This window comes from Rhipicephalus microplus, chromosome 2, assembly GCF_043290135.1.
Source record: "Rhipicephalus microplus isolate Deutch F79 chromosome 2, USDA_Rmic, whole genome shotgun sequence".
In the NCBI taxonomy this organism is placed as follows: Eukaryota; Metazoa; Arthropoda; class Arachnida; order Ixodida; family Ixodidae; genus Rhipicephalus; species Rhipicephalus microplus.
Window position 1 is genome coordinate 258,935,181 of NC_134701.1, and position 27,555 is coordinate 258,962,735.

Consider the following 27,555-nt stretch of genomic DNA (forward strand, 5'->3'; position numbering starts at 1 on the left):
CTTGCTATGGGAGACCAGTGCTGGATAGATAGCACACCACAAAAAGGCACGTGGTGGCGAGTAGCGGCAGAACTCTGCCGCTTGCACCCAGACGATTGACCACCATGGACTGCGGAAAAAGCGTACCTGTGCGCTGTTCCCGTGCTTGATCTTAGCACTAACATCTTCAGCAAGCAGCCTATGTGCCAGAAATACTGCGCAGAGGTTTAGAAAAATATAACTTTGTCCAAAGGTTACTCTTAGGGAAAATCATTGAAAAACGAAGAGAAGCTCCACAAAGCAGACTGCATCCACATATAGCATCAAAGAGAGAGCTGTGCAGAGATGGCGATTCCCTTAACATATTCTAGCTGCTTGCTGGGATTTGTGTCAAGCTAGTGCAGGCCGGTACGCCTCTATTGATAAGGATGTGCGAAGTGGTCACTGCTCTGCTCAGTTCTGAGCAAGAAAAATAGAGTTGAGGGGTAGCTGCATCTCTCGCATTCTTTTTTTTTTTTGTTAGTATGTACATATTGCCAATGCATGTTACGTGTGCGCATGGGCATTGATCAACCAAGCCGCTGTGGTAGCATAGCATATACGGCATTTCGCTGCTATTCTCAAGAGCGCGGTATAGGCTCCAGGCCATGGCAGTTGCATTTTGATGGTGGCGAAATACAAAGAAGACCTGTGTACTTACATTTATGTGCAAGCAGTCAAAATCAATCTTGGTACCCACACAACTGCATGCTTTATAATCGTATATTGTTTGCCATGTAAGAACCTAGCAATTATCGATGTTGACCAAACACAGGCATCCAGAAAAACTAAGTCACTTGGTTGGGAGAATTAAATATTTGCACAAAGCTTTTTCAACCATGCTCATCCATGCTTTTTTTTTTATCAAGTGTACACAAGCTGTACTGCCTCCATTTAAAATGCCTCCATTACATGTGCGTTAACATATTTTTTGTAACAAAAGCGAGTTACTGTGACTATTCTTTGTATTTTGTCGCCATCACTCCCTCTGCATGATGTAATTGGGGGCTGGGAACTTAGTCAAACCGCCTGTAGCTCTTTTTCCTACTCCCTCCATGAACACTGTATTGTTGGAAATAAAATTATTATTATTATTATTAAACGACGAGTAAAATACATTAGACAATTCTCTAGCGAGGCATAAATTTCAGAAAGAAGCTTTACTTGCATCGGCTGACTCCAGAAAGCTAAGCTTCGTGTAGTCCTCTGCTTTGTTCGTGACAAGAACCATGTCCGTAGCATGAAAGAAACTGAACGAAGGCTTCTTAGCATTAAGTATCTATCGCGTGCGTATTTTTTATAACAGCCAGTTCAGCGGCTTAGACGAACGTGCCCCCGCAAACAGCTCATAGACAAGGCAGCTCTCCCTTTATGAAACTGTTTGCAAATAATGTGGACTGCCTGTCTATGGTATCTTTCTGCATTACATGATGGCGTCAAAAGGAGCTTAACGTTAAGATGGTGGTAAGTTTTTTTTTATTATTTACATATGCCGCATGCTGCATAATATGCTCGTTTATTTCCAACAAACAGCCAGTTAAATCCTGTTGCTTGGCCCTGGTTTCCACTGACGTCATCTATAAATCCAGCAGACATGCACAATTCAATTCTGGAACCAACCCCACGCCACGTTAGACAGGAGAGCAAAAGCAGAAATGCTCTGCTCGCCAGACTGCTTCACTTGCATGCTATGCCGCCTTCGTTCTTATTCATATGATTGGGAAAAAAAAACGTAGCTGGATATGTACTCTTTCATTTCTACATATTGCGGCACTTGAATACTACCAGCGCCCTTTGGTTTTGTTTTAGCAATGCGTGCCCTCCTCGCTCTCACCTGCAGGAGTGGCTGAGAAATGTGCGCATTTACTACCAGGGCGGCACTGCCTGCGTCATCGGAACTCTAGCGCTGGTACCTATAGCACAACATTAAATGTTAAGCACAGCTTATATAGAGGCAAGAAATGAAGGGAAGGGGTGGACAGGTAGGGAAAGGTGAGTGCTAGCTTTCAAATGGTTTTTCATTTCTTCAGTGAAAGAAGCAAGTGTTGCACTTTTTCTGGTACACCCACACGAACGTTTCGTTCCACTGTTAAGTGCACTTGCCTTGGCTGCATCAACAATCTGACGGGACTGCCTCCGTGATATGGGGCCCACTTTCTCGGCCAGCTCCTTTGGATCGGCACAGGCGACATCCATAATGGAACGAAACCCCGCCTTGTGAAGCTGCCTGGCACGGCCCTGAAAGAAGAGCACAAATTTTTCTACGACATCTGAATCACTGCAACTCATTAGGCTTGCAGTTAGGACGTGCATGTGACATGTTTCATTGATTTTAAATGATTCTCAAAAATCATTTTGTTGATAAAAGGTACAAATGTGTGCTTGAGCGTTCCACAAGGCTTGGGAGAACTCTCTGTTAGACTGTTTCAGAAGTTCATGTCAGAGCGTAGTATTGAAAAAGAAAATGAGGTGTGACAGTGTGTACAGTGCTCACCTCGGCTGTCTATAACCACGGAGGGTTGTGCGGGAAACAGCACGGGTGAAATTCGCAGTCACAAATACGTCACATTTGAGCATGCGCGGCACCAGTGATCTGCCTGCCTCGCAATACTGGTTCTTGTTTATCACCGCGGATGCAACAATGGCTTTGGCCGTCGAAAGCGCTCTGAGCGATTTCGCGAAAAAACAAACAAGAAAGAAAGCCATAGTATAACCGTTGTCGCTATAATATGGTATCATGAAGAGAGAACTTCTTTTTTGTTGTTGTTTTATTTCGATTTTGTAATGTTGACAGAGCTTCGACGGCCAAAGCAGCCATCGTGGCCGCGAAGATAAAGAAGGGTGGAAACTGCAGGGCAGGCACATCATTGGCGCCGCGCATGCTCAGATGTGGCGTATTTGCGACTGCAGATGTCGCTCGTGCTGTTCTGCGCGCGATGCTCCGTCGTTATAAACAGTTGAGTTGAGCACTGAACATGTAATATGAGCTGAGTAGATCATTCACTTTTCAGTATAACTGCAGCTTGTAATGCAGTGTTTTACACAGTCCACAATCGTGATAAAGTTGCATAAAACACAAATACACTAATATTTGATTAAACATTTCAGTACACCTACACACAGGATTATGCAAAAAAAAAAATTGACACTCTAAACTGGAAAGCTTCTCGTAAGCCAACTAATATTTGCAATGGCTTTTCTTTAGAGTGTCAATACCCAGAAGAATTGCTTGCTAACATGTTTGCTCCTTTCTCCTACCTACAGCTAAGCAGCATAAATGGCTTCGTTTCAATGAAAGAACTCACCTTTCTGACGCTTGGCAGTTCCATCAGAGGGATGAGCTCCATGGTGACACAGTTTGATAGGTGTTCCGTGAACTCTGGCAGTAGTACCCTATAAGCCCAAAGTTCGGGCAGCTCCTATGGAGGAAAAAAATATTCGTACAGATCCAACGCACATGTTACGAGTTTTCGTAAAGCAAGCCTTGAAGTCGAGTGATTCATGCTAAATCCTGTACAACTTGTGAATCATACAATTCTACTATGTGGAAACAGCACAGGAACGGGACAAGTAGAAGTAACACACAGCACAAACACGTTCATGTTTTGTGTTACCTCTACTCGTCCCGTTCCTGAGCCGTTTCCACGTGATACCATACATAGTAAACCCTCGTTACGACAAACTCGCTTTATTCGAATTATCGCTTATATCGAAGTGTCATGCAGTCCCGACACCAATGCATGTATTTTAGACCGGGTTACTCGAAGCATGTTGATAGCTTGCTCCGCTTAGAGCGAAGTAACAAGTTGCCGATCCGTATTCACGGCGGCGCTAAGAGAGGGCGGGCGACCGCCCAGGCCTCTGCGCTTTTTCCATGGACGTCCCGCACCGAGGTGGCCTTTTCTGCGCTGAGCGAGCAATATTCACGCTAGCATCACCAGGCTAAAGTGCACCAGTGCGAACCACTGACCTCCATTAAAAAGGCTAGATGACGCATCCCCACTCTCTAATGTGGGCGCTTGTGAAACCACCAGCAGGTCCGTTCACTCCCCCGGAAGCTGGTGTCTTCTGGGCGTTTCAGGCGAGCAATTCAAATATTATCTGGTCACAGTTGTGATCGCATTTTTTGTTTTTTTTTTAGCATTCCCACGGTCATTCAAGGCAACACAAAGAACGACAGACACCTTCCGAATACATCACGGAGTGCTGTAATATACAACTAGTGCATATAACAAACCCTACGATTAGGCATGACTTGGAATGCTGACTAACGCTACCCAAAAATGACGCTGTAGCAATGGCTTCTGAATACTGCAGAGTTCTGTAACAAACAACTTACAATTACTCATCAGTCAAGTAACAGAGAAAAAAAAATTGTCACGGAATTTTTTTTGCCAAATAAAAAAGAGCAATGGTTGCAATGATAGCCAAGAGTGCAAAGGTTTGCCTTTTGTAAGAGATCCGGAAAAGAAAACGGCGTTTGGATGGCACCGTTTCAAAGATGAGTTTTTGTAACAAAGTAGTCAAAACATGACTGCAAAATGGTCACTGCAAAGTCTGCTTTCTGGAGACAGCGTCCAGCTGTGCTATTTTAGGTTACTGACCCACTTCTCGTATATTTGTGGTCTCGAACATATCAAAAAACCAAACACCCTCAACACACCCCGTTAAAAAAAAATTGCCCCCGTATCTGCATGTTACACTGCAATTGTCATCGAAAGACGATAGTCTTGCGCCTGGAAAGAGTGAACGAAACGTTTATTTGATGTTCTGCACAAAAAAAAATCAGTGAATGGTATTCTGGAGGAGCTACGTTAGAGAGCCTCGAGCGTGCAGCGGAGGCGAACGAGCGCATAAAGTCATGTCACACGTGAGACATGAGCGCTAACTGGCAGTTAGTTATCTTAAAAAATAAAGCGCGCAGCCTGTACACCTGTCTTGTAGATGATAAGGTGTAGAACGCAAAGCAATGAGTAGGTGCGTGCCGCCACCATGTCGTCTTAGCAAAGCGTCGGAAACACTTGCCTTTTCGTGCAAGCGTTGCATGGTCAGCGCAGCGTGATAAACGCTACGGTCCTTAGAATTACTTACATATGCTTTTTCTAGTAAACGACACACATACAGAATATTGACGTGTTGTTATGGTGCCTCAAATATGCGCAATAATTGCTTTTTAATTGACAATCACACACGTATAAACACTGAATCTTGAGCAATATTGGTGGGCGTTGCGAATGTGATCGGCCACTTGTGGTATCGTCTGGTGCCTTTTAGGGTACCGTTAAAAGCGGACAAACAGCCAAATTTACAGACTGACAGACTAAAATTTTCCCTTTGACACAGAACGTGACGAAGAAGCAGCTCACGGGATCCGGACCGGACATTTGAAGGTCCCAAAAAAAGACTATCGTCCTTAAAAAAGGCGATCAACTACTGCAATTTCCTCGCACAATGCATAAAAAGGAATATAATTTTGAGGTACTCATGCGTAAAATGTCTTCGCAATGGCGATTCGGGTCGATTCATACAGCTTACTGTGCTACAGGCCGCCGGCATTTCATTAAAAAAAAAAAATAGCTCTCGTGCCAGCAGCAGGCGAGTGTTCATGGGAGTGGCTTCTGGGACACTAATGGTGGCTTCCGGTAGCTTCAATCGCGTGTGCTGGATCGATGGATGGATGAATGGATGGATATGGCTGTACCCTTTAGATTGGGCGGTGGCTAGCGCCACCAAGCCGTAATACTTGATGTGCCATCCAGCTCCCCCTAGGGAAGATCAACAGTGAAGACTGGTGCAGACAGCGTAAGCCTCCGTGGCGCTAATTTTACCCTCCCCCTCAGCACCCTATTCTGGTACTATGTAGCCAGTACGGAGGCACTCGAAACATGCCTGGTCCTCCCCACCGCTACACCACAGGCTACGCCGGTAGTTTCACATGAACAGTTCGAAGCCTCGGCATGTTTTCTGAATTTTTTTCATTTGTGCTTGAAAAACACACGTGCGCGTGCGTTATGCGAGGCCTGTGGAACTCGTGATGTGTGTTTACATCGTGAGTGCTTTTCACTGCAGTCAAGTGAATATGGCACCGCTGGTGCCTGCACGGAAAAGCCTCACATTGGAGCAGGAAGTTTAACTGATATGTGACGTGAAAAAAAAGAGGCTGGCAAAAGTCTGAAATCACAAGACAATTTGAAATACCTGCCGTCCACATTATCAACTGTTCTGAAGAATAAGGATGCCATACTGGAATGCTTCGAAAAGAGTTTCTCAGCCAAACGAAAGTGCAATAGTGATTCTATGTATCCTGAAGTGAAAATATTGATTGAAGTGAATATCAAAGTGAAAATAACGATAGAAGTGCGAACCTTCCTGTAAATGGGCCTGCATTTACCGCAAAAGCCAAAGTCCTAGCCACCCGAATGGGCAAGCAAGATTTTAAGCACAGCAACGACTAGCTTTAACATTTCAACAGACAACACAGCATGTCTTCAAAATCGATCATTAGTGAAAGCGCAGTTGCGCTTTCACTAATGATCGATTTTGATCGAGACAACTCGGGAGAGGTGACTTTCTTTTACAAACTACTGCCGAAGTGCACGTACACTACACTGGGGGGAACCTCATCAAGATGTAAACAAAGCGAAGAAAGCGTTACAGTGCTGTTTGTGCTAAAGGGACGGGGGAGGACAAGCTTCCTTTGCTGACACTGGGGAAGTGGGCAAAGCCCCAGTGCTTCCGCAATGCAATAATACCCAAAGACTGCATATATACGGAAGCAACAGACGAGCCTGGATGACCGCAGTCGTTTTCAAGAGTATGTGTGCCTGCTCAATCGAAAGTTCAGGGTAAAGCAAAGGCGTGCGCTTCTTGGTATCGACAAGTGTTCCAGCCATGGCACGAATGAAAATCTGCAAGTGACCACTTTGGAATTTCCATCAGCAAATACGACCACAATATTGCAGCCCATGAACCAATGCAATATTGAGACAGCACGAAAGTTATACAAGAAAAGTATTTTACAACGGATGCTCGTTGCGTGTGATGCCGACAAGGGATACAGCATCAACTTACATGGAGCAGTGCATTTACTATGCTATTCATGGAAAGAACTGGCACCTGCAAATATTGCACACTGTTTTGCACACGCCGGCTTTTCTTAGTCGCACGCAGAAGACTCTGATGATGACTGCGACAATCTCTACGAATCTGTGAACAGCATCCTTAGCAGAGATCTGGAAGGCAACTTCGAATCATTCGCGATGGATGACGCAAACATACTCATTGCTGTCCCAGCTACGGATGCTGAAATAGTCGTCTTGCTTAGAGGCCCCGATGAGGAAGACGAGCCGCTAGACGAACAGCCTCGCGAAATACCAACAGTGGCACAAATGCAAGAAAGCCTCTGTCTGTTGCGAAATAGAATGGAGTGCGAGGGCGGTGACAATGACCTCATAGTTTGCCTAAACAAACTGGAGCAGGTACTTCTCACACCCAGCCAAAGCACCAATCAAAGCCAGCTGACTGACTTGTTTGTGTGTGAATAAAGGTTTGTTCCACTGAATACAACTTCTGCGAAGTTGTCATGGCTAACTTAGCTGTACTTGCTGAGCTTTTATGGGGCAGTCGCATATATCGAATTACCACTCATATCGAATTTTTTCGCCGTCTCACTGACTTCGTTATAATAAGGGCTTACCGTACCAATGGTCCTTCAAGACACCCTTTCGCACACAATTTCTTGGAACATTTATGTACACACTGCTATGTGCATCACCGTAGTCGCAACTAGAGTGTGATCTTTGTACATATATCAACCGGCCCGTCCAAACAACTGTGATCGGAACACTCTGAATGTGTGTGCATGTCAATTTTTTTTCTCATTTATTTTATATCTCTCTATCTCTATCCTATTTCCGACCCTTATTACCCCACCCCTGTACAGGGTAGCAAAACAGTTCTTCTACGTTAACCTCCCTATCTCTTCCTTTTATTCATTTCTCTCTCTTGTACATATACTTATATTGCTGCACCATTACCAAAGTGCAGTGCATGATGTCTATGCAGTCGCATGCAACCCCTATTGATGGCTTAATGGTCATGAGAGAACAAACTTTGTGCAGAACAGCATGCGAGTGAAGCGAACAAAGATGTATGCACTTAGTATTTTATACCTCCTGCATTATTTTGATATCAGTGGCTAAACCACAGCATCGATTAATCAGCTAGTATATTCTAACAAGAGTACTAGTGTTCAGACTTTCGAGGAATAGTGAGAATAACACAAAAAAGGGCACAAATACTCAAAGTCCATTTGTTTCTTTTGCACTCGGTAAATCGGTTTAATATTATACTGCATTCTGGGATTTGTTTCACAAGCTGAACACAGCAACGTTGGCACTGCAATAATCCTTTCAAAAAAGTGCAACTACACTCAAACCTCGATATAACGAACCCAGATGTGACGAAATATTGGTTATAACAAAGTAAATGAAAAATAGTCCAGCAATAGATATGTTAGGATTAAAGCTTTATAACAAATTTTCATGTAAGATGCAACTTTGTTATAACGAGGTTTGATTGTATCGTGCAAGGCTAGTTCATGAATTGTCTGCACCTACTTGCGAGATAGCGCAGAGTCTGTGCCGCACAAGATGGCTGCATTGGCCACAGCAGGCGACAAAGCTGACTGAGTTCATGTCTAGTTTAACAGCGTCCGACAAGTACGTCAGGGAATGTTCTCTGGTAGTAGCAAATACCAGGCAACGTAAACAGCGTCTTGTCTTGTGAGCCACAAGCTATAAGACAACTGACCCATAGCAAATGACTCGTGGGACATCTGCACTCTCGTATTCATTCTGGCATCTCGTTGCTGCTACACTTGCTGAAGCATTTCCAACATGATGATGGCAACCGGACAGCACTACCATGAACCATTTCACATAGTGCAGGACATTCGTCGGCAAAAAAAAAGGTGGAACTCACTCAGGACTATATCTTTCGCTTTGGATTCACTCAGACTGAGACTTGTCAAAATTTTCCTGGGCCAAACTCACTCGAACCCAAGTTCTCCTAAATATTACTCACCCAGATTCACTCAGATTGAGGCTCACAGCTTGATCTGAGCCCAAATGAGTCAACTCATGAGTGATTTCGCCGACCTACGAAGCAAGGCGATTAGAATGAACCTACAGTCCTGTGTACTTTTGTCTTCTTTGTCTAGGTCAGTTGCACCACTTTTTGAAAGCTAATGCACGTACCAGCTGGGTCAAACCAAAATTTTTACACAAATCTCCAGCTTAGTGCATGAAAAGGGTGGCTATGAGGTATGAGCACTCAAAATTTGGTTGTCGCAGCCTTAAAATCGGACGCTTGAATGCCCAGACTCTCTCTCTGGGAGTGGGTACTACAAGCAGCAGGCACTTGTGATGCTTCTAGGCTTGTTGCTCACCTTACAGAAGTGGGTCAGTGCAGAAGCAAAAGTGGAAGCAGACGCCAGCAGTGTCTGCACCTGGCCCCTGTGCTCCTTGTACTTGGCAGCCACTTCCCAGACACTCTTCTGGTGCCACAAGTCATTCAGCTGCATGGTCTTATAGAAGCCCTGCAGCAGCTGCTGCTCACCAATCTGCACGAGGGCAATGATAGACATTTGTTTAGACTTAGAAGGCACACTAGACAGAGAAAAATAATTCTTCTTGTACAGTCAACGTCTGATTTCTCGTACGCCCGAAATTCCAGACATGCTCGATTTCCCAGACTCATCCGTGGCACCCTGAAGTTCCCCATAGAGTCAATGTATTAAAAAGTACGAAATCATGGACGTTCATAGCTTTTGCCATCCAATTTCCCAAACCTTTTACCACAAACTGCAGACTCGAAGTTACTATCGATGCCACCATTTTGATTGTTTTCAGATCCTCGAACCCACTGAGCCGCGGCTGTCGTACTCTCGAAACCGAAAATGCCGCAATCCAGCACACACCAATCCGTTGCCAGCCATAGCCTCTGGCCATAGCCTATAGACTACATGGTGCTGTGCAGCCTGTGCTCTAACAGTGGCAAAAGCTACGCTGTTGATCTATGGTCTGTCGTCGGCATGCTTGCAGACTTGTAGATGGCAGTTGTGCAACAGACCCTCCGGAACTGTTCTCACCACGCGAGCTTCATACTGGACGCTGAGACGCCCATCTCGCCCACAGTGAACAGCACGTATGACGAACTTCCACCTACGAATGTTACCTACGACGATCTGCACATTGCCATTGTTTCGATTCCAATCGGGATAACCATTGAGGGCTTCGCTGACACTAACAAAGACCTCAAGCTGTGTGCAGAATTGACCGAAGACGAACTCATTCGACAACTTACAAAGAACTCCGAGGACTCTGACACCCAGACCAAAAAGGCAGCGCCTATACAGCCAATGAGCTCGGAGTGGACGCGAGCACTTACACTGTCATTGGTGTACAGCAACAGCATTACATTAACTGAAATTGAGGCAGACATCATTACGAGCAACTGGAACGCCATTCAAATAAAAAGAAGCGACTTTTTTTGTCTTCTTCTTTCATTTTTTTGCACCTAAGTGCTTACAAAAGCTGGGGCGCCAGCCACATCACATTTCTTTTTCTTTCTTTCGACTCTTTTCAGAGCCACATAAATAATGCATTTTCTGAATCGCAAAAGCTCCTACCGCGACCCTCTCCGTTAGCAAAAAATACCTATTGAAAAGTGTCTTTTCACTTGCATTCGTTTCTTCAGACTGCCCAAATCTCCAGACCTTTTTGCGGTCCCTTGAGGATTCGAAAAATGAGGGACGTCGACTGCAGTAATAACTCTTTTAGAATCACAATACCACCATGCCTGTCAGGAGAACACCTCTGGTAAGCGGGAAAACGCACCAAAAGAAAATGAGCATGGGGACGCAACATCGAAGTTCCCGCATAACTCGCTGGGCGTCATCCATTTTGACGGCATCTACTAGGGCTTGCATAGCCCGTAATCGGTAAAAATGGAGCGCATTGTCTACTGACCGAGCCAGAGATTAAACGTGCGAAGTTTCAGTAAATCTTGTTGGTCAACATAGCCAAAATAGGGAAAAAACACTTTTAAAATTAAGGCATCACCATTGGAGGTTTTAGCAGGACATTCAAAAATGAAGTTTTAATATTGATTTTTTTTTCTTTTAGACATACGGTGGCAAAATTTACAACACTTGGGTTTTCAGAGCATAATTTATCAGTATAAACTAATTTTTTCGCAATACAAAGTTTTTTCGCGATACTGTCATTGATTTCATGTCATCAGAACCCTAGCACTTGAATGTCAGTGCAATGGCACGGAGCTTGGTCTTTCTTGCTTTCTTTTTTTGGCAACAATGGGTCAATAAATGTTCTGAGAACTTGCTTTGTGAAGTCGATGACTTCCTTGGGGCACAGTATATTAATTAATTTTTACTGATAAAGAATTAAATAAGCCCTAGCATACAGAGTGAAAATCTGCATTGTCATGGCAAGTTACTTGGTGTGTAAACGTGAACACGGCGCCTCTACATGACTGTTCACACTGTCGAAAACACCACTCTTGGTGTGATAACATGACCGGTTAGCCATAAAAGTGGGAAGACTGTATGACACTATGCACTTTGATAAAACTTGGCACAGAACAAAGATTTCCAGAATGCCAGCTAAAGGTAGCCTGATGTGTGCAATTTGGCACTGCAATAGGCCACATGCATCCCTCTATGAGTTCAGAACACTGGATGATAAATTAATGCTAGTGACATGCACAATTATGCATGCTATTGGTTCACACCTTGAGTGAGCCTCCACTGGCCAGTTTGGTGACAAGGGCCTCTGAAATTCCAATAAGTTCAGCCACTTGGAGCTCGTTTTCTTTCAGATCACCATACTGCAATGGAAAGTGAGACTGCTGATAAAAATTATGCTAAATTTGTGGAGTCATTTGAGAGACCTCTTATACGCAACCACTATAGCTTTGTGATATCTAGAATTACAACCGACTTGATCTTACTTCTTACACTTTATGTGTGCTTGTGTGTGTATGTGCAGTTTGATGATTACGCGAATCTGCTGTTTGAATCATACCATTTCATTCACATACAATGCTTGTAGCTTCTTCAAGACATGATGCCTATATCTTTGAGCAGGCTGTTCGTTTTTTCGCTTCGATATTTTATGGCAAAACCATCTTTGTTTTTTATTCATGCTAAAACCATAGCTACCATAACTGATCTTTTTTTTTTTTTTTCGATATCGATAGGTTTAAGTGCCTCATCAAACACTGGCTTTAAAAGTTTTGATGTGCGGTACAAAACCTCCTGGGACCTCAATAAATATCAGATAAATAAAATCGGGGTTAGAGCCTGAATTGAACACAGGTGGTGTGTATGGCAGTCAAGTATTCTATCACAGAGCTACAGCAGTGCTTGAAACCACTTTGATTATAACGCCAACAGATGTAATACTGCGTGGCAAATATGAAGAATCGCACCAGGCATTACACAATGCGAATTGTGCAATGAGTGGGTAGTTGAAAGCTGCCAACCCACTGCAAAGAGTTGAGCTATAATTATCATCATCAGCCACAACATCAAAATGTGCAGTTACTCGTGTGAGCTCTCAATATCCAATTATGATGATGATAAAACAGCCACACCAGCTAGCTTTTCCCTTTGAGTTGTATCAGATGAACACATTAAGGACCCTGTGAGTTTTTTTTTGTGCAGCATTTATATGATAATACTATTTAATAATATCCAAGTACATTGTTAAACAATTTTATACTAAGAGACAACCAACAGATGTAAATCCAAAGAACGGTAGGAAGGGGAAGACGCAACCTTGCGATGAAAAATCCGTAAACAGGGGTTGTGTCGAGTCGACGTTTCGACAAGCGTACTACTTGTCTTCCTCAAGGCCGGAACAGAACTAAACGAGCGTTGTGTCGAGCCGACGTTTCAACACAACCCCTGTATACGAATTTTTCCTCGACCAACAGGTGTGAAGTAGGAGATGTTGTGAAGGCACACAGAATAAATCACTGCAAGGAACACGTGTAATCATCAGTACTTTACTGCCCTTGCCTAGCGTGCAGACATGCCACTACCTAGACTCACCAAGCGGTAGTAAGTTGGGGGATCGAGCCTGGTATTGGGCAGCTGCCTTGGTGTGACCAAATGCAGCAGGTGTAGTGGGCATCGCAGGGACAAGGAGGACAGTGCTGCCCAGAGCTCTTGACGCAGAGTGTCTGCCATGGCCGGATCTACAAAGCCTGGGCATGCATTCACCAACAGTGCTGTCAAGCGACACTGCCAACAAGTCAGGAAAATTAATTGAATTCACTCACTCACTAAAAAATATTTTTATATTTTTATTTTTTTGTTCGGCTCACTCAAGTCCACTCTAATAAAAATTCTAATCAGTTCAGCTCAGTTATGCTCAGATTGATGAAAAGCCTGCTCAACACAACTCACTTGGACTTGTGAATTTACTTATAATCTTACTCACCAGCACTTGCACGAACTTCAAACCACCATCGTTAGCTAGGCTATAACGTTGCTAACAAAACACAGCCAAAGACTTCTAGCACTGTTGTCGATACTCCCGTTTAAGGTTAAACTTTCTAGGGTATGGTCCTGCTACCTAAAAAGTATACCATAACCTGATTTCATGGTGCCAGCTGACATGTCCAGCTGCATGAGAGGTTTTTTTTAAAAGCACATGCAAACTCTTTCATTTCCAATTTTCGGTGGCCCTCCCTAAACCTTTCTTGACCTTTTTGTGACTGGGTATGTACTTTCTTGTCTCTAGCAGTCTACAAAAAAAAAACAGGGACTGTTCTTTTCCTTCTTTTAGAACATTCGAGGTTAAAGGGTGAATAATTTCCCACTCTGTTCATTGCCACGAAGTGGTCCACAAGTGCGTGCATGGGAGTGTCTTTAGCAACACCTATGTGACATGAACCCTTCAAATAAAGATAGTGACTCCCTTTCTATCAGCCTATAGTTCATTTGCATCAGGTAGTGAAAGACAGCCAATACTCCAGATTTTCTAGCATAGTTATAGCACTGGTAATGGTGCAATCTGCACTTTCAGATAGAAAAAATAAAAATCAGTTTTAGGAATGCTATCTTCTCTCTTGATTGACCTCTTAACAACTGGTGCTGGGAGTTCACCTTGCTACAAAAACTCACAAAAAAGCATATAAAGGCTTTGAAATTAGGGTGGTAGGCAGAAAGTGGAGAAAAATAACATCTTGTTCATTTCGAAATGTCTCAGCTGAATGACTAAGAATGTCACGAGATGGCGCCTTCATTTCCTGTTGTTTTGAATCTATCCATGCCGCGTAAATAGCAATGAGTGACGCACAGTCATCGCTGGCCCGAGCAGCGGTGGAGGGCACAATCATCTCAGTTCACATTCAAACAAAACAGCTGTACTTCTGGAGCATAGAGTCATCGTCCCTGAGCTAAGCAACTGTCACTTAGCTATGACACATGGACTCTATACGAAACTTCAAAAAAGTACAAGTTTACTCTCCTACCTTTGAAAGCAGCACACCCAAGTGGAGTAGCACGTAGCTCTCCACTAGAATTGTGTTTCAAGACAAGGCCAGCCGTACTAAGGTCATCAAGAGCTTGGCGCAGAGTTTGCAGTGGATCTTTGCCCTCCTTTCGTTGTTGCAGGGCAAGAAGGGTTGCTTCCATCACTCTGGAAAGAGAGTCCTCAGTCTTGGCAACCTGTCCAGAGACCAAATGTTTTTATATGCTTTAATGGGCATAAGACAATACATAATATAACCACAGGGAAAAACAAAATCAAACAATCTTTTTCAGAAACAGCCATAGCCTAGTAAAGTATGCTGTCAGGCTAGTTGGTGTGTAACTGTGCAAAACATTGTTGGCACAAACTTTAAAGACGAAAAAAGAGACTCGGGAAAAGCGCACACTCGCAACTGACTTTTATTGAACCGAAGCTCGTCTTATAAAACCCTCACGCATGCGTACAACCACAAGAAGAGACCAACCAACTATAAACACAATCTGTCATATAGAAAATCAAATTCATTATCATACAATGACAGAGATGGAACACTGATACATTGTTCACCAAACTGTCGAATAAACATCGCCTCTGCCAATTCACGTGCCACTTTGTCTTTGCTTCTTAGCAATATTTTCGTACGGTGCATTAGCGGTTCACACAAGCATTCCTTACAATGATGCAGAAAATGCGAACCCGTGTGTGTAGGAAGTGCCGGTTTCCGCCCCCAAGGTAAAGTCTAAGGCTGTTGCCTTGTGTAATGAGCACGGACTGACAAGGCTGGCAAAGAGCATTAGTGAGTGCAAAAGAGACAAGCTATATGTATTTTTTATTGCAAAAACTCACAAACCAGATGTGCCTTTTAGGACCATTGTCAGCGAAAATAGTATGCGGCAGGTAATGTTGAGTCGGTACTTGTTGAAACAATTTAACACTCTTTTGTTAGACAACCCGTTCGCTGTCAAGAACTCCTGTGACATAATTGAGTATCTTCAGGACAGTAGCTCTGTAGGACATTTTTTCTCTGTCGATGTCGAGGATCTCTTTTATTCTGTACCACACAGGGAGTTACTCGGGTGTGTGCAGTCGTGCATAGAGAACAATGGTTCTGCGTCTTTTATGAACCATGCCGGAGTTCCGGTAGAGAGTTTTTTAGCCCTCTTAGAATTTTATCTTGGAGCAACGTTTATTTCATTTGAAGACAAGTTGTTTCTACAAAAGGAAGGTATTTGTATTGATTCGTGTGTAGCACCTGTGCTATGTAATATCTTCCTGGCTCAGATTGACCGACACATTGACTCTGTTTTGTCCAGAGACAAGGTGTTACGCGTTTTTAGATACGTCGACGATTTTTTAGTTCTTTTGAAAAAGGAGTCAAATGAGCACTACTCTGCATGGGCAAGTTTAGAGCATTTGGACAAGGGCTCAAGTTTACACATGAGCTTCCTTTCAATGACGAATTGCAGTTTTTAGATCTTCATCTCAGGCTTGAGAAAAACCATGTGTGTTGGATGTATCACCCTCGTGCTCAGAAGGCTTTTTTGCCGTATCATTCCGTTCATTCTAAAGAAGTAAAAAGGGCCATTGCTAGTATGAGCTTGCAGTTGGCTCTTACTAGGTCTCACCACCACGTTCTTGATGAAAGTTTCAGGGAGCAAATAACCAGGCTCGTATTTGCGGGTTCTCCTTTGTTGGTGTTAACGACAGTGTGCAAAGCTCTACTGAGAAAATGTCGACATGACGCCACCGGCGATTCTGGCACAAAGGAAAAAACACAGAAGAAGCGACCTGTTGTCATTCCGTATGTGCACAGAGTGGCTCATTCATTGAAGCACGTCGCATCTCGTTTTGAGGTCCCTGTCGTGTTCTTGGCACCTCGGAGGCTTTCGTGCATTTGTGCTCGTTCGTGTGGCGTACCAAGTGCTCGTTGTTTAAAGAAGCCCGAAAGGAAGTTTTTGAATTGTTTGGTAGGCATTGTGTACTTGAGTCTACTCAGTTGTGGCAAGGTGTACATTGGCCAGTCGGGCCGTTGTATAAACGATCGCTTAAGGGAACATGCGCTGTCAATAAGAAACGGCACGGGTTCGCATTTGCCGCATCATTGTAAGGAATGCTTGTGTGAACCGCTAATGCACCATACGAAAATATTGCTAAGAAGCAAAGACAAAGTGGCACGTGAATTGGCAGAGGCGATGTTTATTCGACAATTTGGCGCACAATGTGTCAGTGTTCCATCTCTGTCATTGCATGATAATGAATTTGATTTTCTATCTGACAGATTGTGATTATAGTTGGTTGGTCTCTTCTTGTGGTTGTACGCATGCATGAGGGTTTTATAAGACGAGCTTCGGTTCAATAAAAGTCAGTTGCGAGTGTGCGCTTTTCCGAGTCTCTTCTTTCGTCTTTAAAGTTTGCGCCAAAGATGTTTTGCACAGCCATAGCCAACCTGATTTTTATTAGTGCTTAAAAATATTTTGAGACTCCGAGCATAATAAAAGCTACCTCATATTTATTTTTCTGCTGCTGCATGAACTCCCTACGTGAGCTGTAAATCTCAAAATGCATAACTCATGTAAAATGGTTGCCCTCCTAGATACTTCATTGCAGGTGCAAGTGGGGAGCCTAAAAGAAATTTTTCATTATTACGTAATTTAGCAAAGCCCTTACCTACAAAAACTGTGAATTTCTCCATTTGAAAATTTAGTGAAGCCCTAAAACCACATATTTCGCAATGCAAAGATTGCTGCGTGCTCCTTCTCCTCGCAATATTAACACAAGAAATGGCTTACAGTAATTACATCTTCAACATCTAATAAATGAGGATAAGCAAATCTGTAGTACATAAACTGGCAAGCTCTTTTTTTTTTTCATATTGAATAGTTTTCTAAATTTCAATTACTCTTTTAATGCCAACTAGAGTTTTGAAAACTTACATTTGATGACTTAATTTAATACCACCATTTTTCTTTTCAAGGGCGTAATTATACTGCTTGATATAACACACGAAAAGAACAGGCTTGTCACCTTTGAACTATGCCCACAGCAAGCTGTCAAACATTTAATTAATTGTCTGTGCCATCAGATTATTCTGAACAAAAGTGACAGTATGCTCAACTTACTTCCAGTCCTATCAAACTGAGCAACAACATTTTCAGGGCTTTCTGCTCATCTTGAAGAAGATTGGAATAGCAGCTGTCGACTGGAGCCTCCAGAAGCTTCCGCACCTAAGTAAACAAGCAGAGGCAACAAATTATATTGGGGCTTCAGGCTCATTGTAATAACATCCGTGTGTTACCACGAAGCAGGACAGCACCTTTTCTTTATCTGTATTGGGTACGATGAGAATGCTCTCTCCAGACGAGTCCATGCCTGCTCGCCCAGCACGTCCTGCCATTTGCTGATAGACGCTCCGGGTGAGGAACTCGGTGCCGGTGTATGGCGACTTGAGAATCACTCTGCAACAAACCACCGATGCTTGCAAATAAGTCAGCACTAATGAGACATCACTGCATATCCTACAGTATAGTTGCACGGGTCAACGATCGTGAACCAACAGTTACTTTTATTCAAAGATCGCCGAGCATGCTTAACGATAATAGTGCCTGCTCGTGGTGACATTGCCTTAACTTCAAACAAAACAGTCATTCTTATACAAGTAGTACGAGCTTGCACTGCCCCAACAGTGCCGTTTGGGAATTGCATGAATCAATAGGCAGCTTCCCTACACATAGGCAAAACAAAATACCCAACGAGATGTCGTATGCCTATATAATAATAACCACAGAGATCAAATCTGTTTTTACCTTGTTCTAATTTCATGCATCATTGTGCAGAATGGATGCATTGACATTTCCAAATCTATGTTCATAATACAGTCACAAATAAAGAGTCAAACCAGAAATATTCAAATGCTTTGAATATTCAAATGAATACTACTGTTCATTGAATTTGCTTTGATTCGAATTTAAATTGTTGAAAATTTCAAAGAATTCGAAATGAACGAATAGGGGTATACTAATCTGCATTTAACACTCTATAAAAGTGGTTTCACTGCAGTATAGGGGTGCTAAAAGCCGTGAAAGATCCTATCTAACTGTATATTAGTTTGCGTGTAACCCACTCTAAAGATGTTTTCACTGCAGTAAACCAGTGCTAAACCGTGAAAACACCTATCAAGGATAAATCCATGCTGCCGCAAAGCTCCTCTTCTAAGGTTTAATGTCAATATATTGCCCTCTACTCGACTCATACTTTTTTTTAGTTTCAAAGCTTGTTATACCGGCTTAGATGCTCTAAGTATATCAATTTTCAAAACGCAACATATTTACAAGTTATCACTTGCATTCTACCGAAAGTCAAGTCCTGCTACTATTCAAAGTTGTTTCCACTTCCTTTGAACCAAGAAGAATGGTATTTGCACAGGTCTTGTTTCAACTTTTAAAAAAATATTGTGCAAGTTATTTGGGTCATGACAAATATGGCCATTTTTCTTTTTAATACATGATATATACTATTCGAATCAGATATGAAATTATTCCATTTGCTTTGAACCTAAAATTCACTATTTGCAAGCCTAACCATGTGGCATAAAACATTCTAAATCATTTTATACATTGGGTGAACAAGTTAGCTTCTCGGCATTGTTTTACAATACTACAAGGAAGGTGGCTTTACAGCATAAAGAGAATCTTTCTATTTTCTATTGTGTAGTTTGTAGTTGGCGTGTGCGTTATGCAGGGCTAAATGAAATATCGATGTAAGCAGTGCATCGTCTGAATGACTGCTTTTTATTTTCTGAATACATGCAAGTAGGGCATATCTCAACGTGAATAAAAAAAAGTCTGATCTTTTGCTTTTCACACAGCAAAGAGCGACCACGTATGACAGGCAGCACTATGGGAGGAATATTACTGGAGGAAACATGAATGGCAAGCGGTAGTTTCTACTCGATCTACCCGACACCCTTCTAATCACACTGCTCACTCTCTCAAATGAATGCGAGCAACCTCCTTTTTACAAGGAAAAGCCACCTTTTTAGCAACAGCTTGTATATTTGAGTGAGTCAGTTCATCTTTCATCTTACAAACAGCTTGAAGCAAAGTGAAAGAAAAAGTAGGACAATGAAGGAACACACACAAGCAGTGCTTGTCCTTTTAGAGTGGTCCTATGTTGTCCTCGTTTTTTCTCACTGCTTCAAGTTATTCGCCACCTTCTAAGGTCATTTTTGCTTCCCGACGTTTTATCTAAACTTTCTGGCGATTTCTGTTCAGCACAGCCGTAAATTTTTCTGTGCACTAACATTAAATCATTGTCAAGTTCAAAAAGTAGTTTGAGATAAAGAACAATTTGATTTACCCAAGTTTGATACAGTATTGTAGGGTTCGACTGACATATCCTACATAAAACTGAATCGTATATAATACATCTGACTTGTAATTAAAAATATCAGCATATTCACGCACCGCTACCAGCGACCTAATTTGCGGTAACTATTTACTGAGTCAAATTTTAACCACACTCTTGTAAAAGATAAGTAAAAAGAGGTAGCACCTCTTGGCTGGCAGGTTGACACCAGCCGCCAGAGTCGAAGTACACGTAAGACAGCAGAGCACACCAGAAGTGTACGCATCTTCCACAATGCGGCGTTCCTCCACCGTCAGTCCGCTGTGGTGGTAGGCCACACCCATGGGCAGAGTTTGCCGCAAAACCCGACAAACCTGCCCCAATTCCGCACGCAGCGTCTGCAGCAGGGCTTCCTTCTGCTCACGCTTGTGGTCCAGTAATGATCTGAAATGTAGCCATTGAAGAGCACTGTCCGGACAGCTGTGGTGAAATAATCAAGGTTGTAATAGCATCAAAGATGAAGTGGCTAGACCATTAAGAGTGAACAGCATTCACTCAGCTTTAACTACACAGTAGACTCTCAGTAATCGGAAATCTCTTAAGTGAAATAGCTCCCTAAATGGAACAGTTCTTTCTTGTATGATTGGTTTCGGCCTTGTATATAGCAATTCTGTTCAACTCTCAGTTAATGGAACTTCTATCCAAAGGAACATACTTTCCTAGTCTCTTCAGGTTCAGTATAGTAAGAGTCTACTGAATTTACTGGTTCATTCTCCAAGACTGCGTTGCAATATGCAGGATTGCCTGTCTAGGAGACGGAATTCTCACTGTAAACAGTGTTACTGACAGTGCAAACACTGCTTCGTTAGGAGCATTTAACATTTAGGACAACACCCAACACATTTTTAACTCTCAATGTCAGACACTAGTCTAGTCGCATAAATAAAGCTCTTGAACTGATTGCCTGCAGAAACCAGCAGAATATCTATGTCTGTAACGTAATGTATAAGACTCAGATGCAGGCAATGACAATCACTTACTGTGGCAGGAAACGAGCCAGAAGCAAAGCCACGCTCTCACAGTTTTGCTTTGTTGGGCAGAAGACGAGACAAGAGTGCTGCGGAACCGTCTCTGCTACCAAGAGAGACAGCTGCTCGGGATCCTGCATCTGGGCTTTCTACAGTACAGATGTGGCAAGAACACAGGTCTGATAAGCGAAGCTGACATCGCAAGCAATATTCGCAGGCAGAAACTTCTTTATTCAAAAGTGCAGCAAACATTTCAGGAACTTTTATACTGCTTAACATGCAATGCAGTGTCACGAAATATATGTCACCGTTCCAGTGAGAACAATGTCATGTCTTCAATTGCCAGCTGCACAAGCCTCATTCTAATGAAAGTGGCAGGAAACAAAAAAGCTATACAAGTGAATCGAGATTTTAAAAAAAGTTGAGGGCCTCACTTAGTTACAACCCCCCATAGAGCCCTCCATGACAGTATCTCTAAAAGTCACTGTACTGCTTTCAGAAATCAAATGCTACCAATCATGAATCAGCGAATTAATCTATGTTCATGTAGTGCATACAAGTAAAAATGTTCAAGCTACTTACTCTTTCCTTTAGTGTACCTTTAGGCTCTGTAATAGAGTTATCAATGAATGTTCACAGTGGCAAAGCTTTGAAATGAGGTATGGTTTTCCTTCCCTTGTAAAGTCTTAAATGTCATATGTACCATTAGGTTGCCACTACAAGCAGGCAGTCAACATCAGTGGCACATTTAGTTGAGTGCACACTTTTTGTAAGGTGGTGCATTTCAGGCATGCTAGAGGCCAAGCCCAATGATATCTTGAACTTTAGATGCACTATGGAAAAAAAATGACAGAAACTACCTTGGGAAGTTTGCGGACAAGACGAAAAGGTTCCTCTTCGCATTTTCCCTGTTGCTCAAAAATGTAATCTTCCACTTTGACGTACTCCCTCAATTCAACCTGTTCGAGAATATAACAGGGGCATATCTTGAAGTGTTTCCACAAACCAGCGTACAACTCACGAATGAAATATTTTTTCAACAAGTTAGTCCAATGCCAGAGAATCGAACGTGCATCAAGGAGGAGGTTTGGTACTAACAATATATGAGCCGTTAAGTCAGAATACGGACTCAAATGTCAGCTTCACTTCCCACATTATAAGGCAGTCACCACATTGACAACTTAATAAAGATGGACGCACTGCACTCCCACAATAATTCACAACACTGTTCAGTACTGAAAGTTTCAAGGGGTCCTAAAACGACTTCTCAAATTCTTTAGCTTAAGATACATGATAAGACTTTTATAGAAAAAAAAAAGAACTTCGGAAGCATTTCATCCACACAATGCAGCAACAAATGTAAAAATGTGATTAGATCCTAGTAATATGTGATTAGATCCTAGTATAAATGAAAAGACCAAGAAATAAAATCATAGAGTCCAGCATTCTTTTCGCCTTGTGAGTAGAATTTATATTTTTAAATTGCACTTAAAAGTAACAAAAACCATCATGTGGCACAACCCAGCGGAAGAGGATTGAAGTTGGATTACAAGATATCGAGTTGATCACGTTGCTGTACGTAGTCGCGTAGCCTGATGCTGACATGAGTGCCAGTCCTCAAAACAGAGTTTGAATATTATTATCCGGCCCCGCTAAATTCTGCGCTGCTTACGACTTATAAGGAGTTGTGTGGTGAGAAGCAGCGCTGCTGTCGAGCCACGGTGCATGTGCACTAAACTACCATGCTCGAACAAAAACCCCTCTAGCGCTCACTGTTAGCAGCATGTGAGTATACAACTTCATATTTGCTACAGATTTCCAATTCAGATTACAAGTGCTTTACGGCGTTTTTCACTTTGTCATTCCGTGACTAGCCTCGCTGTTTGGTAATCTTTTCGCTCCGCTAAAAAAAAATGGCACCAATAAAATTGGCTGTCGATCCCTTTAAAGAGCGATCTCATATGCGTTAACAAGTTCATAAAAATATTCATATTCAATTCAACTGATAGTTTAAATTAAATGTAGCTTACTTGAAAGTAACGTTCCAATCATACGGACAATTCCGGTATGATAGGCATGCCCTTATACCTCACACGGAAATCCGAGATGGTGAAGGAGTTGTTTACTTACATTAAGTATAGAAGAAACTGACTGCGCACACATAAACATATCAATTTGTAAGATGCAAATGAAAGACAACAGGATGAGGATACACGTATTTTAAAAGGTGACAAGACCTTATGAAGTGAGACCTCATTAATGTGAAATGCTTGGCTTAGAACGAAGCTGGTGGGACATACCGGGCGAAAGGACCCGACGAAAACCTCTGCACTGAGAAAGGAAGCAAGGTCGTCCATATTTCCAATAGTGGCACTCATACCCACAATTTGAGTTTGTGCTGAAAAAGAAGGAAGTGTAAGGCATCGTTTTGGCTGCAAGACACTTCTTTTACTTGCCGAGCCTCTGCCCGACAACACAGGTCAGACTGATGATGATGGGTATGTACATATAAGATGACGCGCATGAATAATGCTCACACTTATTTCCCCCCATGCGTGAGCGGCCAGCCCGAACGCGTCTTAGATGGAAACGAAACGTCGAACGAATGGCTTCAGACGCGATACGTGGACAATCTCCGAACCACGACAGCGACGATCCGAAGAAAGGTCCCTGGGAGTGACACGGTAGTTCATTGGTGACGTTTGTTCATTGATTGTATAGGGTCCCATGAAGCGTGACTGAAATTTATCGCACAATCCTGGAGTACGAATGGGCGTTCAAAGCAACACTTCATCCCCTGGACTGAAGGAGACGTCGCGATGAGAGCTGTCGTAGCGCTGCTTGCGATCTTGCTGATTGGCTTCTGTATTAAGGCGAGCCCGTTGCCAGACATTGCTCGAGCCTTCTGATGAACTGCTCTAATACAGTTGCCGAGGCGTCACTTGGAACATTTAGGAAAGAGACGTCGATGATGAATGTCGGTGAACGGCCGTACACGAGGTAGAAAGACGAGTAGCCAGTAGTTCTTTGAACAGCGGTGTTATGGGCAAACGTCACAAAAGGCAAAATCCTATCCCAGTTGTCGTGGTTTGGTGCGATGTACATCGATAGCATGTCTGTTAGTGTCCAATGAAATCTCTTTCAGCCCATTAGTTTGGGGGTAGTATGCTAACGTCGTCTTATGTACTGTACCAAAGGTTGTGAGCAGGGCTTCGATTATGGTGGACAGGAACGTTTTGCTGCGATCACTCACGAGGACGCGAGGTGCATCGTGAGGCAATACAATGGCGTTGAGAAAGAAGTCTGCGGCGTCTCAAGCAGAACTTGTGCGTAGTGCAGTAGTCTCTGCGAACCGTGTCAGGTGATCGACAGCAGTCACAATCCAACGATTACCTGCTGGCGTGATGGGGAGAGGCCCTGGTAGGTCTATGCCAACGATGGTGAAAGGAGTCTCGCGACACGGGATGGGTTGCAGAAGGCCAGCAGAAGACAAAGTTGGTCGCTTCCGCCGTTGACACAGACGGCAAGATGCAACGTGCTTGGCCACAAATGTAAAGAGGCCAGGCCAGAAGAAACGTTTCGTGATGCGGCTTTGTGTTTTGTGAAATCCCAAGTGGCCTGCACATGGGTCGTCGTGAAAGGCTTCGAGGACTTGGTGACGTAGAAAACGCGGACTGGAACCCAGCGGTGTCCATCAGTAGTGTAAACGTAACGATGGAGCACATTGTTATCGAGCTTAAATTGCCGTAGTTATCAGCGCAATCTAGCATTAAGAGTAGGTGATATACCATTTAGGCGTTGAATAATGCTATTGCAATATGGATCATCACGCTGGCGTGTGGCAAACTCGGTGCAGTGATTTGAAGCCGGCGTGTCGATAACCGCAAGTTGCGATAATGAGAGGGGTGACGCAGTGTTTTGCCCACCAGACGAGCAATTACCTGATGTACTCGATGATGACAGTGGAAGGGGGCAACGAGAGAGAGCATCTGCATCTTGGTGTCTTTTGCCAGACTTATAGGTGACGTCAAAATCGTACTCTTGTAGGGGGAGCACCCAACGACCGAGGCGGTCAGACAAGTTTTTCAGTGACGATAGCCAGCACAAGGCGTGATGGTCTGTAATAACTGTGAAGTGGCGTCCGTAAAGATACGGTCGAAATTTTTGTACGGCCCAAACGACAGCAAGGCACTCCTGCTCAGTTATGGAGTAGTTCTGTTCAGCAGCCGTAAGAGCACGACTAGCATACGCAATAACTCTTTCCCGTGAAGTGGCATCCCGCTGTAGAAAAACTGCACCTATGGCCACTCGCGTCGGTGTGGAGACATGTAGGTGCGTTCTCGTCGAAATGGCACAGAACAGGGTCGGATGTTAAAGCATGCCTGAGCGCTTCAAAGGCACGCTTGCAGTCGTCGTCTCAAGCGAAAGTTGACCCGGATGTCAGCAGCTTATGCAGTGGTGACGCGATGGCAGCAAAATGGCTGATGAAGCGGCGTAAGTAGGACGCCAGGCCCAGGAAACTTCGTAGGTGTTTCTGATTTTCTGGCCGAGCGAAGCGTATCACGACAGCAAGCTTGTCAGGATCCGGGCGAACGCCATCTTGATGGCGTTTGCCCGGATCCTGACAAGCTTGATGCTCTTGTTGGCATCAAGCTTGATGTTCTTGTTGGCGAAATGGCATTTCTTTGTGTTTAGCTGAAGTCCAGCATTAGAAATACACGTCAAAACTTCGTCTAAACGATCAAGGTGCTGAGGAAAGGAAGTGGAGAAAATGACGATGTTATCTAGATAACAGAGACATGTTTTCCATTTTAGGTCACGTAGAACTGCGTCAATCATACGTTCAAACGTGGCAGGAGCATTACATAAACCGAATGGCATCACGTTGAATTCATACAGCCCGTCTGGTGTTGCAAAGGCAGTTTTTTCTTTGTCTGCTTCGTGCATAGGTATTTGCCAATAACCAGACCGTAAATCCAGGCTGGAGAAAAATTCAGCGCCTTGCAGAGAGTCAAGTGCGTCGTCGACTCGTGGGATCGGGTACACGTCTTTTCGCGTGATCTTATTAAGTGCTCGATAATCGACGCAGAATCGCACCGAACCATCCTTCTTTCGGACTAGCACTACAGGTGATGACCTCGAGCTGGACGAAGGCCGGATAACATCTCGTTTGAGCATATAAGCAACGTTGTTCTCGATGTTTTCCGCTCTGTGGATGACACTCGTTATGGGCGGCGGCATACAATTGTATTGCCTTCCGCTTCAATGCTATGTACGGCGACGGAAGTGCGACCCAAAAGCTTGGAAATTACATCAAATGAAGCACTGTGTTTTTGAAGTATACCCAAAAGTTCTTGATTTTGCGCTGACGTGAGATCAGGATTTATTGTGGCTGTTAAAACAGCTATCGTAGCATCGTCATCAGTACTCGTAGAGAAAGATGGTGCATCTGCGTGAAGGGGCACCACAGAAAGTGATTCGCTATCTGTGAACCAAACCACACTGGTGCCCTGGGGCAGTGCAAAAGGCAAAGAAGTAGGGTAAACTGCCGTAACTAATGCTCTGCCATCATGAAAGCGCACCAGGCTAGGAGCGATGGTAAGTCCACCAGAGATGTAGCGTCCACACGGTGCTAGGAACACATCACCAGTACTGATCTTATCTGATGTTAGGATCAGAATGTGCTCATTGCTTGGAGGACTAAAACAGTCATCAGCGGTGACGAAGCGCTGGCTATGAGCATCTTTATCGGACGAAAGCGCAGTATCTGACATACGAATGACCCTCTGGCGGCAAAATATCACGGCTGAAGCTGAGGAGAGAAAGTCCCACCCTAAAATGAGCGCATTAGTACATGATGACAGAACGAGGAACTGTATATGATGAAGGATGCCCTCAATAGAAACTCGTGCTGTGCAAACACCAGAAGGCTGAACAAAAACCGCATTAGCACAGCGAAGGGGAGGGCCATCAAATGGTGTCTTCACTTTGCGTAAACGGGAGCACAAGTCCACACTAATAACTGAGAGCGATGCACCCGTGTCCACCAAGGCTTCATTCAGTCCATATACCCTCAACACACACTGAAAGTACATTTGAAGGGCGTTCCCGAGGAGTTCGATGCAGTCCGCCAAATGCAGCTTTCCCTCCTGAAGCTGCACTGTTTAGTTTTCCGGGCGGTGATCAGACGCCGTGGTAGCCGGACGAAGTGGTGACGAGGAATGGCGCATAGGTGACGGGGAACGACGGCGCGAGGAGCGGAAGGTACTGGCTGCGTCGAAGTGCTGTGGAGATGGTGAGCGGTGTTGGTACAGTTGGTATGGGTGGCGATGTTGTGGAGCAGGGGCAAACTCATCATTCTCGAAGTTACCATAGCCTCGCCTTTCATCTTGTTGACGTCGACGACACAACCATGAAATGTGGCCATGTATTCCACAATAATAGCAAACCGGTCGAGTTGGACGCCAGGCATGGAAAGAAGGAGGTGCCCTTGGGGCGAGGGCATTCAGTGAGGGCTGCGTAGTTGACACATACTGCGACGATTGCTGAGAAGGTGACGCTGCAACCACCTGAGCGTAGGTCATCTTTGGAGTGGTATGCGAGCT

At 43.7% G+C, this 27,555-nt stretch overlaps 1 protein-coding gene across 2 annotated transcripts in view; it reads right to left on the reverse strand.

The window, feature by feature from the left end:
* The window catches only part of mus301 (mutagen-sensitive 301), a 36,735-nt gene that overhangs the window by 2,761 nt on the left and 6,419 nt on the right, over positions 1-27,555 (reverse strand). The window contains exons 7-18 of one of the 2 annotated variants that reach the window (XM_075880247.1): positions 23,251-23,348; positions 21,811-21,858; positions 20,963-21,099; positions 20,130-20,366; positions 17,893-18,034; positions 17,699-17,803; positions 14,581-14,776; positions 13,154-13,308; positions 11,830-11,925; positions 9,467-9,640; positions 3,324-3,437; positions 2,122-2,256 (exon numbers count right to left, since the gene is read on the reverse strand). In XM_075880247.1, the coding sequence (XP_075736362.1) occupies positions 2,122-2,256; positions 3,324-3,437; positions 9,467-9,640; positions 11,830-11,925; positions 13,154-13,308; positions 14,581-14,776; positions 17,699-17,803; positions 17,893-18,034; positions 20,130-20,366; positions 20,963-21,099; positions 21,811-21,858; positions 23,251-23,348 (1,637 nt within the window). Of the gene's footprint in view, positions 1-2,121; positions 2,257-3,323; positions 3,438-9,466; positions 9,641-11,829; positions 11,926-13,153; positions 13,309-14,580; positions 14,777-17,698; positions 17,804-17,892; positions 18,035-20,129; positions 20,367-20,962; positions 21,100-21,810; positions 21,910-23,250; positions 23,349-27,555 lie in introns of both variants that reach the window. The other variant, XM_037420364.2, reaches the window with a different exon arrangement.